The 13,435-nt window shown below is 33.2% G+C and overlaps 1 protein-coding gene across 2 annotated transcripts in view; it reads right to left on the reverse strand.

The window, feature by feature from the left end:
• The window catches only part of shisal1a (shisa like 1a), a 44,418-nt gene that overhangs the window by 12,776 nt on the left and 18,207 nt on the right, over positions 1 to 13,435 (reverse strand). Inside the window, exons 3-4 of one of the 2 annotated variants that reach the window (XM_051107883.1) lie at positions 7,294 to 7,507; positions 3,151 to 3,444 (exon numbers count right to left, since the gene is read on the reverse strand). In XM_051107883.1, the coding sequence (XP_050963840.1) occupies positions 3,151 to 3,444; positions 7,294 to 7,507 (508 nt within the window). Of the gene's footprint in view, positions 1 to 3,146; positions 3,445 to 7,293; positions 7,508 to 13,435 lie in introns of those variants that run through there. The other variant, XM_051107882.1, reaches the window with a different exon arrangement.

Below are 13,435 nucleotides of genomic sequence, written 5' to 3' on the forward strand. Positions count from 1 at the left end.
GACCCCAAATGTTTTGAATGTGTTAGCTAAACCTTAAAGGGATAGTTTACCCAAAAATGAAAATTACCTCATGATTTACTCACCCTCAAGCCATTCTAGGTCTTTCAGACAAATACAATCAGAGTTACATTAAAAAAATGTCCTGGCTCTTCCAAGCAGTATAATGGCAGTAAATGGGTGTTGAGATTTTGAATTCCAATAAAGTGCATCAATCTATCATAAAAAATACCCCACATGGCTACCGGTGTTTAATAAAGGCCTTCTGAAGTGAATTGATGTGTTTGGGTAAGAAAAATATTCATATTTAAAACTTTATTAACCATAATCTCTAGCTTCCGCAGGCGTATCCTAAGCTCCTGTGAAAATATGCTAGTCTTGTGAGAACTAAGTTTTGTTTACAGCAAATATCGCTTATATCGAAATTCTTCTACATTTTTCTTTACAAATCATCATTTTGTATTCTAATTGGTGACCGGAGCTGTGTGGAGTACTTTTATAATGGATGGGTGCACTTTATAAGACTTCAAAATCTCGACAGCCATTCACCGCCATTATAAAGCTTGGAAGAGCCAGGACATTTTTTAATATAACTCCAACTGTATTGGTCTGAAAGAAAAAGTCATATACATCTAGGATGGCTTGAGGGTAAGTAAATCATGGGGTGATTTTCATTTTTGGGTGAACTATCCCTTTAAGTCCTGATTAACGACGCTGACTGAATTGTTTTACATTTTCTGATATCTTAATTTTGATGGAACAATACAAATGTGCCAGAAACACTAATACAATCTGTATGTTGCATATCAAACAGATAAAACATTGTAATGCCTTCTGAAAAGGCAGTTCATTTGCCATTGGTGAACATTTCAAGATGATACAGTGTCATACAGTATGACAAAAATGTTTTACAATATTGTATTGACTAAAGTGCAGAGGTTTTGTGTTGGCAGAGGTTTGAATTGGATGCCAAGGGTCACCGTGTGAAGGTCATGTCAGGCGTCAGTGAGCGACAGATGCAACAGACGGCAGAGCAAATGCTACCTCATACTGAGCCAGATTAGCCATCAGAGACTCATGTGGCCAACACCTGCAGTTGGTAGAAGTTTCCTTTTCAGTCTCATCTAAAATAATTTCTGTGGTGTCTGAGTAGTTCCTCTTGAGCCAAGAAAGGTCATCTCTGCACGCTTTTTTTTATTACCCATGTATGCTCAGCTGGTAGATTCTGTCTTTTAAGTGCATCCTGGTGTCTATCACACATCAGTCTACTTGAAAATCACTAATGCTCACTGTGAACTAGTAACATCTAGCAGATGTTGAGACATCTGCTACACAGTTTTAACACATTTCCTTCTACGTGAAGTACAGAGATAATGTGCGTACAACCACAAATATTTAGTCTCATATACGCAGTCTACAAGATGGATAATGCAGTAATAACATGAATTTAGTGAGACGTATTGTCTATTCACGTTCATTAGCTTGGCTGATGTACCTAAAGGCTCATTCACATATAACTATAACAATTAATGTGGTATATTAGCGTCCACACCAATGCACAATATCATTCTGTTTATTATAGGTGTGTGCTAAAGTTATTTCATATTCCACTTTGAAAACTTGAGCTCTTTGAAGCAGGATCGATTCTAACTGGCTGTCAATGTTTTTAGCATTCATAAGCTTGGAAGAAAAAACATTCTGAAAGGTGATTCCAATGATGTTGTGAAGTGAAGTTCATGAAATGACAATGAACAACATTTTTCAACATGTATTCTAGGTTAATACCAATTTCTAACTTTATTTTTAGATGTTTTTGTTACAGTGTAATTACACAATTAAGTGCTGATTAACATTAATCACTCTAAAGTGTTAGTTTTGGGATTACGGATTGATTTAGGGGTAGTTGCATGTAATTTTTTCTAATTTACTGGTATTACTCTTTATTACGCCTCTCACTATTGTGTGTGAAACAAGATAAAATAAATTAATTTATTTTAATTTCTAATTCATGCAATTAATACAATGATAATTTTTACAAATGACAAAATATTTGTAAAAATTAACATTGTCATAATTCAGTCTTTTTCCCCCGAATGAGTTTGTCTTGCAATTACGAGTTTATATCTCACAATTCTGACTTTTTCTTGCAATTGTGAGTTTATACCTTGCCATTGCAAGTCTATATCTCACAATTCTGACTTTCTTGCAGTTGTGAGTTTATATCTCACAATTCTGACTTTTTTCTCACAATTGCAAGTTCATGTCTCACAGTTCTGTCTTTTTTCTTGCAGTTGAGCTTATATCTTGTAATTCAGACACTTTTTCTTGCAACTGTGAGTTTAAATTCAGACTTTTCTCGCAATTGCGAGTTTATATCTCACAATTATATTTTTTTCTCAGTTGTGAGAATCTCACAATTCTGACTTTCTTCTTGCAATTGCAAGTTTATATTTTGCAGTTGCCAGTTTGTCTTGCAATTCATTTTTTTTTTCTTACAATTGCAAGTTTTCAGACTCAGAATTTTGTTTTTTTTCTTGCAGTTGCAAGTTTATATCTCACAATTCAGACTTTAGTCTCGCAACTGTGAGTTTATATCTCACAATTCAAACTTTTTTTCTTGCAGTTGTGAGTTTATCTCACAGTTCAGACTTTTTTCTCACAATTGCGAGTTTGTGATTTGCAGTTGCCAGTTTATATGTTGCAATTCTGACTTTTTTCTTGCAATTGTGAGTTTACATCTTACAGTTCTTTTTTTTTACATTTGCGAATTTATATCTCACAATTCTCTTTTTTTGAAGTTGCGAGTTTGCATCTCACAATTCTGACTTTTCTCACATTTGCGAGTTCATATATCACATTTCTGTTTTTTTTTTCACAGTTGCAAATTTATATCTCGCAATTGGAAGTTTATATTTTGCGGTTGCAAGTTTATATCTCGCAATTCTGACTTTTTTCTCACGACTTAGTTTATATCTTGCAATTGCGAGTTTATAATCTCACAATTCTGACTTCTTTTCTGAATTGTAAGATACAAACTTGCAATTGCGAAAAGTGTTAGTGTAGTGTTATGCTACAGTGACTCTCTGAACATAACATACTGTAAGCGACCTGGGTGTTTAGTTATCTGTGAGTTCTCCCTGTTCATTGACTCACCAGGCTGTTGAGGTCTGGAAGGTCAAGAGCGTAGGGCTCTGTGCTTCGCCTCTCAAACTGTGCCGTGCATGATGTTGGTGACTCAGGCCTGATCCCATGTTGTGTTCGCCCTCCTGAGCCGCGCTGTGCCATTGACTCCTGGCCTGTTTGAGCCACCGTCCTCCCAGCCCCCATTTCTCCAGATAGACCCGACACAACTCGTAGTTCATCGCCGAGTAGTACAGGAAATCCAAAGCTAGGAGGACCATGACGAAAAAGCCGTAAATCCACACGCCGATGAGAGCGGTGTAGTTACTGAAGCAAAAGAAAGGACAAAGATTGGAGTTAGTGATGTTGCTTATGCTCTACAAAGAAGGAAAAAAAGGAAACATGAATAATCATATCATTACAGGGAAGAATGGGCCTGATTTTCTTCTCGTTTAAATCAACCAGTGCAATGAAAAGAGGTCAGTGCTCATGCAGTGGCAGTAAAGTGCTGTAATTGCTTTCCGCTGGCCTTTCTGATTGCTTTGGCAGGATAGTGCACAGGTTGGGCAGACGCTGTACAACTACCCAGTGGTCTGGGACTCTACAGAGGGATCGATGTGATCTTGAGCGGTGAAATAACATTTTCATGCTTGACCAGAGTCAGGGCATAGTGACAGACTGAGCTTTATGTCACTGCTTCATTGTTTTTGTCCCATCGTGGGGCTGAGGATTAATTGATTTGTTTTGGATTAGTACTGCAATGTTTCTCACTGAGATGCTTGAGTGAAACAACATTTGTACAGCTTGGTTTTTCATACATACACCTGAGGCTCTGACTGAGTAAGATATTGCAGTCTGCCGAGATCTTTTGCGACGGCTTAATGTCAGAGGAATTCTTTCATCATCGGAACAGACAATTTGATCTGGATGCGTGGGTTACACTTGGGAATAATGATTAGGAAATTGCACACGCAGCAGGCATCAACAGCGATGTTTGGGAAACTGCTGACGCAGACAGTGATGGTACAATCACACATCAGTTTTGTTTTTGTCAAGATACTGCGCTGATATTTTCAAAATCCTTTTTTAATGTATTCATGTCATTTCCTACAGTCATGGATGTGCGAAAATATTCAAGATTAAGAGGTCGCTGAAAAAAATCAATTCATGAATTTTTTTTTTGTAAATTAATATTTCTTATTTCTGAGTCATCTTGCGTTCTAAATTATATTCATGTTTTATATTTATATGCTGTAATAATACAATAGTATTTTACTTTTCATTTCACTGTTCATTGTGTGTATGTATGTGTATACATATATGAATATATATATATATATATATATATATAATACTTTTTTATTTTTTTTTTATAATTTATAATTTTTACTTCAATACAAAATATTTTTTATTTAATAATAATGTTAAAAATAATAATAAAAATAATCATTTAAAAATATTTTTTACAGTGTATATGTATACGCAAAAATAAATAAATAAAAATTATTTAATATATACTTTACCTTTTTTTACTTTTCATTTTTTTATTTTACTTCAATACAAAGTAATTTTTAATTTAATAATAATTTAAAAAATAAATAATAAAAATAATCATTTTAAAATAATTTTTACAGTGTGTATGTATATGTGTGTATATGTATATATGTGTGTGTGTGTGTGTTTTTTATTGAACTTTTAAATTTTTTATTTTACTTCAATACAAAGTATTTTTTTATTTAACAATAATAATAATTTCTAAAATAAATAATTAAATATATACTTTAACTTTTTTATTTTTACTTTTCATTTTTTTACATTTTACTTTAATACAAAAATAAATTAATAATAATAATAATAATTTCAAAAATAAGTATAATATCAGATATTTTTCTCACACAGTGTAAATGGGTCTTTATATATAAAAATAAATATCTGAATACCTAATATTTTAGGTAGGGGGTCATATTGGCAGGTGATTGGCATTTGAAAAGTTTGATATGTCAAAGTTTGGAAACCCTTGATTTAAAGAAAAATGTCTTAAATGAACCTGCATTTAACCTATTCTCTCAGATATTTTTGTGTCTTTTGCATGCAAGTGGTTTTGTATCTGCTGTATTATGCATTTTGAACCGCGTTTGCATATGTCTGAGAATGGCAAACAAAATCATGCCTGCTGCAAATAAAGCGAGTCCATCTGATTGTCGCATTTTTCTAACCTCCCTCTCAGTCAGCTGGAGGGATAAACAATCCGTGATGATATTCAGAAGAAAGGCGTCACTCTACTGATCTCTGGTCTGGCTCACTGCTCCAAAGCCTGGGAGCCATTTTTCAGAATTCGTTACTTTAACAGCCTGTGGGAAAATCTGAACGGCAGTGCTAACCTCCTGTGGTCATTACAGCACAGGGAGGGCTTTCGCTACACAGCATATGGGTCAAAACCCTGTCAGAGGAAGTTCTAGTCGGGTGCAGACTGGTTGTAGTAGGGTTTGCTTGGATGAACCAGCTACAAATGAATATGCAGGATTAATCAAGGCCCATTTTTAGAAGTGTGTGTGCTGAGGGTACATTACACTGTCTATCCTCTTATTACCCAATGAATAAAAAATGTACAATGAGAATGAGAAATATTCAGAGAATCTCAACAATTGGCGACTCAGACTGTTGCATGCAGTAGCTGGTATAGTTTGTCTTTTGACAAAAATATTCTGTAAATTGTCAATAATTTTTTTGTATCTTCGTCTTTAATTGTAGTCAGTTTTACTCAAATGGCATGGTTTATTAGAAAAAATGGAACCAATTATTCAACCATTTTGTATATGTTTGAATATTTGTTTGTGATAATACAATCGCACATCACTTTTGTATTTCTCAAGGTTTTTTTTTTTTGAATGCAATTATAAAATTTCCCACATTCATTTAGTAAATTTTCAATATTCAGGGAGGCCTGATTTATTAATTGTCATTTAAAAGAATGATTTAATTCAGGGACTTTCAAAGAGGTTGCTTAAAATATTTCACAAAATGTCTATATTAGTACAATCTTAACATCTACTTAATATTTTAACAATTTAACAACTTTAATATATTAATTAAATATGTTAAATTAAATATTTTTCTTTTTATTTTATTTTCTATTTATTCTTATTTTTATTTCTTTATTAGATATCTAGAGATTAAATCATGATCATTTTATTTTATAGAAACCGTTTAAAAAAAAAATCCTTTGTAAAAAAATATGCTTATTTTTTTAAGTTATGTTTCCTGTATGATATTCATGTTTTACAATCATTTTCCAGAAAATATGTTCATAATTTATTTTAAAATATCCTTTAAATTGCCAATATTTTATCATGCCATATTAATTAATTTTAGTCCGCTTTACTGAAATGGCATGTAATATTATTTATTTATTGTTATTTTTTGTGCCAACAGTGCATTTAAAATCTATTATTTATTTATTAATATAATTCTTATTTGTTATATTTTTGTGCCAACAGTGCTTTTGAAATATATGTATTTATTTATTTATTGCTATTAATAAATGTATATTATTTATTGCCTTTTAAATTTTAGGTCAGTCTTAATTATGATCAAATAATAAATTATCAATATTTTACCATGTCATATTAATTACATTTAGTCAGCTTTACTGAAATGACATTGAATATTAGTTGATAAATTGAACATAATAATCATCATTTTTTTACATTAACTGGAGCAATTATTAACATTTAATAAAATGTAAACACTCCTGAATTTATTTATTTTATTCTTCTTAAATAATTCTTTCTCATTATGTTTTGTGTCAACAGTGTTAAATAAATAAATAAATAAAAATAAATATTTAGTTATTTGATTAATTTTATTTTTGCCATTTTATTTTTGGGAATTTCAATAAATAAATAAATAAAATTTGATTTATTTTATTTTTGCCTATTTTGCCTATTTTTGATCAGCCTTAGTTATAATTAAAACAAAAATAATTTAATTAAATAATTTTGTTTACACAATCAACAAGAGATGTTTGTCATCTCTTCATGAATGTTATTTATTTATTTATTTATTTTTTATTAAAAAAATAAATAAATAAATTGAGGGTGTGAGTAATTGGTTCGAAGCTCAACAAAACCAAGGCGCATGTCAGCAAAATACTTTTATTTCCAAACATTTACTCACTTGTGGGCAAAGCCGTCTGAGTTTGTGGTGAGGTTGAGTTGCATCACGCTCTGAAATTCAGTTTCGTTGCAGCAGTACTTGAAGGCTGTGTTGTTATGGTGACAGCAGAATATGTAAGTCTTGTTATCCGAGAGTCGAGGGCAGTGGAACCCAAAGTGATAGCGCCCCTTGTGGTCGGAGTAAGGCTCACACACTCTGAAGTGCGCAGAGAGAGCTGCAGAGGGATAAAACAATGACGGGTGAGGAAATAAAGCAAGTCTTTCATGGGTCGATAGACCTGAGTGATTTCAAACAGCTCGTGATCTGATTCAGGGTAGGATGAATGACTTCTGATATGTGCAAGCTAGAGATTATTGGGGTGGAACAGAAGAAGAGATTTACGGAGCAGATCTTTCATGTCTTCAGTAATTAGAGCTCTGGCTGCCAAACGCTGCCAGATTCATTAAATACGTCCTTTCTGACTTTCCGAAGTCTGTCGTGTGGCACATTTCAGCTCTAGAACTACTGTAAAAGTGAGAGTTTTTAATATCATAAGTGACATAACAAACACGTTTGTCTCGTGCCAAAGCGGACAGCTTCTCAACTCATGAACTAACTCGCCGTCAAACAATCCTGGCACCAGTAATTGCTCAGATAATGAAGTTTGCAGTGTCTTGGAAACATTTTAATGCCAAGGCAAATGAGTGAGCGAGTATCTTGGCCTATCAATGAAAAATTCTGTGCTCATCAGCAGTGTCCGTAGACTCGTTCCCAAAGTGCACCTGCTCATCTCTCCAAAGCTTCATATTGAGCTTTACGCAAAAGAAGAAAGCACTATGCCGTCATTTGCATATAGATGAGAGCTGTCTGAGAATGCACTATTGGTAAGTGGAATGGACAGAAACACTAGAGTTGGATCTGTGTGAATTTGATGGACTTCACTGTCCGTTTTTACAGTGTATTAATATTTGTGCTGGAGGCGTTGTTGCTTTGAACTGTACACCTGGGAGTCAGTTCTGTTGGAAGAAATTGTTGAGACTTTATACATTGTAAAAAAGAAAACTGAAATTTTTGGTAAAAAACTGAAGCTAGGGTTGCCAGAACTATTTGCTGAAAATTTACTCGCCCTTAGTCCATCCAAGATGTAGATGAGTTTGGTTCTTCATCAGAACAGATTTGGAGAAATTTAGCATTGTATCACTTACTTACCAATAGATGCTTTGCAGTGAATGGGTGCCGTCAGAATGAGAGTCCAAACAGCTGATAAAAATAATCCACAAGTAATCAATCTAGTCCATCAATTAACATTTTGTTTAAAAGAGAGTTCCCCCAAAAATGACAATTTTGTCATTAATTACTCACCCTCATGTTGTTCCAAACCCGTAAGACCTTCGTTTATCTTTGCTACACAAATTAAGATATTTTTGATGAAATCCGAGAGCTTTTTAACCCTGCATAGACAGAAATGCGACTGACACGTTCAAGGCCCAAAAAGGTAGTAAAGACATCGTTAAAATAGTCCACGTAACATCAGTGGTTCAACCGTAATTTTACGACGCTACGAGAATACTTTTTGGGTGCTAAGAAAACAAAAAATGACGATTTTATTCAACAGTTTGTCAATGATGTCTTTACTACCTTTCCGAGGGTTGAATGTCAGTTGTGTTGCTGTCTATGCCAGAAAGCTTTCGGATTTCATTAAAAATATCTTAATTTGTGTTCTGAAGATGAACAAAGGTCTTGTGGGTGGTAATGAGGGTGAGTAATTAATGACCAAATTTTCATTTTTTGGTGAACTATCCCTTTAAGACTTTTCAACTTTAATCTGTCACTTCTAGACTAAATTTGAGCACGTAATAACACTTCCTCCAGTGAAAAAGTCTATCTACTGTTGTCCACTCACATCAAAGTCCACCAACATATTTGTTTTGAACAATTTTGAACTGTTTACACTTGTTGCATATTTCTCTCCTGATTCAGACAAGACCAGTTTTTGTTTTCACTGGGGAAAGCAATATTATGGATAGAGGACCTATATTTTAATTAGTGCTGTCATTCGATTAAAAAACAAACAAACAATTAATTAGAATCACTTTTTTTTTTTTTTAATCGAAATTAATCACAATTAATCCCGCCTATCATTAAAAGTTTTAAACATACTTTTATATTGCAATAATTTCATATTCAATTCATTTCCAATAATATTTTCCAATACTATTGGTGTTTTTGAGAAATTATTTTTTCCCTAATATTTAACCATTGACTATAGACATTCAACATTAAACTATAATTGAGAGCTATCATTTGAACATTTATTAGACTTAAAAAACAAAAAAAAACAAATTCTGCTGGGGAAAGCAATATTATAGATAGAGGACTTATATTTTAATTAGTGCTGTCAGTCGATTAAAAAAAAATTAACTAATTAATCACATTTTTCTGAAATTAATCGCGATTAGTCATGAATAATCGCAATGAATCCTACCTAACATTAAGGTTTAAAAATGACAGCACTATATCAGCACTATATTAATATATTTCACACATTTTTCTGAAATTAATCGTGATTAATCATGATTAATCGCAGTTAATCCCACCTAACATTAAGGTTTTTAAATATACTTTTATATTGCAATAATTTACATTCAATCTCAAAATTAATGTAGAAACAACATAGACAAAAAAATTCTTAAAATTTGTTTAAAGGCTATCAATTTAAAAAAATTATTACAGTTTAAAAAATAACTTCTACTGGGGAAAGCAATATTAGATAGATGACATATTTTAATTAGTGCTGTCAATCGACTAAAAAAAATAACTAATCACATTTTTTCTGAAATTAATCGTGATTATTCGTGAGTTTTACTGATACCAATACTACTGATGTTTTTATATTTAATTGCATTTTCCCTTATACTTAACCATTGACTATAGCCATTTAACATAACACTATAATTGAGAGCTGTTAATTTGAACATCTATTAGACTTTAAAAAATAACAACAACTACTGGGGAAAGCAATATTATAGATAGACTAATTAATCACACATTTGTTTTAAATTAATCAAGATTAATCACAATTAATCCCACCTAACATTAAAGTTTTTAAATGTACTTTTATATTGTAATAATTTCTGACGGCACCCATTCATTGCAGAGCGTCTATTGGTATGTAAGTAATACAGTGCTAAATTGGCGAGGATCCATTAGCGAGTGATGGCAGGAACTAAATCTCATCTACATCTTGGATGACCTGTGGGTGAGTAAATTTTCAGCAATTTTTCATTTTGGGTAAACTATTTCGTTTTCCAGTTATTTCCAGGCAATTATTCTGATTCACATCAGAACAATGAATGAGCAGAGCAGGAGTTCAGGCCTGGAAAAGACTCGCAAGAACTGGAATAGACACAAGAGCTTTTAACGTTAATTGCCGTGAATCAAAGTTGAATGAGAGAGGCAAAAAATATTATGACACAGGAAACAATTTAATGTTTGCCGCATTTGACCCCTCACTAATGACCGAAACGTCCAATTACGTGAGTGCGCAGGCATACAGAGAGGCTGGTAATGATCGGAATAAATCAGCGCTGACAGCAGCGTGGGCCAGAGAGCCCTCCAGTGCCACCTTTGACCCCATAAAGAGCCCAGGATTACATGGGAAGTTATTTGGCAGTGCTCAGGCTATGTATCCAAAAAGTCAGGCAATAAGGCAAGTCTCTCATATTTGGAAAGGGGGAAAAAAGAACAAAAGAAAAAGCTAGGGTGTGAAATGAAAACCACCTGTTGGAGATTTTTTCGTTCTCTTTTCCACCGTGGCAGCAGGAGTATTTAGTGTTTTTATTTTGGTACGCCACATGATCAACACCCACTATGGTTTTCTGCGCTGACAGGCAACACCTTGGTTCATGCTCATCTCACCAGAAATAAAGTGAGAATGAAATGAGAATATATGTGTGATGTGTCCTGTCCAACAGGTCTGAAACCATAACATCAACCCTTAAAATCATGTATGACTGCCTTTTTGAGGGCCAAAGTTGACCACAGAGTCACTAAAACATTTAGTATGTAGGGTGCATTAAATAGCGATTTTTAAATATAAAAGATGAGTGTTTTCAGTTTTCAACATTGGTAATAAAAAGAAATGATTTCTGAAGGATCATGTGACACTGAAGACTGGAGTAATGGTACTGAAAATTCATCTTTGCATCACAGGAATAAATTGCATTTTAAAATCTGTTAAAATAGAAAATAGCTCATCTAATTTGTAATAACATTTCATAATATTACTGTTTTTAATATATTTTAATTGCGACTTTAAGTCTCACAGTGTATTGCAATTTGACCTTATATCTCTTAGTTGTGATTTTACCTCTGTGTGAGTTTATTTATTATTTTTTGACTTCTCACGATTACTTTTTTTAGGTGGAAACAGGCTTCCACAGCTTAATGTTGGTTTGGTGCCAGTCTTGTTAGTGCAAGTAATATTTGGAAATAAGTGATGTAATATTTACTGCCTTCAGCAGTCTGATGACACGATGAGAATATTTTTCAACTTTAGTCGTGAATAAATCTAATGCAGTTTTAGCATGCATGGTTCATTTTCTTTTTCTTTTTTTATCATTTCTTATCTTTTATGTGTTAATGCAATCTGTTAATTGGCCCTGTGAATATATAATAAATAAAAACATAGTGTTATTTGTTTGCTGAATAATTAAGCCACTTTTACAGTATAAATAACTAATTTATGCATAAAAACTCATAATGTGTATGAGTAAATAAACACTGTTATATGAACAACTAGTCAAAAGCAATAATGATTTAATGGCTTGTGCTCAGTGAGTGAGTCAGATTAATTCAGTAGCCGTTAGGGCTGTCACTAACATTTATTTTGGAAATCGAGGTTAATTATTCTAATGATTGATCGAGTAGTTGGATTATTATGATTAATTTTTTTTTAGTAATAAAAATAGACCTAAGCAAACAATACATATATAATAGCAATGAGGCAATAATTAGTTCACATAAAGTATCAAAAGCAAGTAATCATATAGTTTTATTAAACAAAACTGTTAAAGGGGTCATCGGATGCCCATTTTCCACAAGTTGATATGATTCTTTAGCGTCTTAATGAAAAGTCTCTAATATACTTTGGTTAAAAATTCTCAATGGTTGTGTAAAACAACACTATTTTACCTTGCCAAAATCAGCTCTGCAAAAATCATCTCATTCTAGTCGAGGCTGCTTTAAATGCAAATGAGCTCTGCTCACCCCGCCCCTCTCTTCTCTCTGTGGAGTGACGAGCCTGTTTACTTTAACCACATTTAGCCGCTAAACCTGCTAACTAGCACATTATTATGAAAGGCGATTGCAGAGATCCATAAAAAAAACCCTTATACTCACTTCTGCTGTAAGTGAAGCTGGGTCACGAATGATTTGCGCAAACACAGACGGATATATGTAGATCGGGAGGTGCATTCCCTTCACAAACAAACGTAATCTACTGCATCTTCAGCGGCTCAGATGTCGGGAGTAAATGACGACCACTATGTTCATTATTACATCCAACACCTCAATCGCTCAATTCTTGTCTAACTTACATCCCTGCTCCGGATGCTCATGTCAATCAGCTATCATCTGAGAACGGCTCGATTTGAAAAAGGGGATATTATTTTTACAGATTAATTAAAAACCACTGCATGGATTTTTATCATTGTAGGGTAGATTTGTACATACTCTACCAACACACATTAATGTTCAAACAACATGTAAAAGTGAACTTAGCATCCGACGACCCCTTTAAAATTGCCTACATAATGTAGCTAACATACATTACGCAGTATAACAAATGACTGCAGAGGGCGCCTGACGATTGTTTTGACATTTTACCACACGATCTAATCCTTGTTTAATATTAACTAAACAACATTTGATTCAAATGGCAACTTTAATCTTTAATATGACAGAAATGCTAGAAATGCTACAGGCACTGTAATTTCTTGAATATGTGGACATCAAATGTAAACACAGAGCGAGGATTTAAACTTTTATTTTGAAATCGCAATGTGCAGTTAGCATATTAAACATAATGATGTATTCTCCTGTATTTGCGTAGGTTTATAAATAATTTATCTTGCAAAACTGCTTAAGTGGCGCACGTTGCATT

The sequence above is a fragment of the Labeo rohita genome, chromosome 4, assembly GCF_022985175.1.
Source record: "Labeo rohita strain BAU-BD-2019 chromosome 4, IGBB_LRoh.1.0, whole genome shotgun sequence".
Taxonomy (NCBI): domain Eukaryota; kingdom Metazoa; phylum Chordata; class Actinopteri; order Cypriniformes; family Cyprinidae; genus Labeo; species Labeo rohita.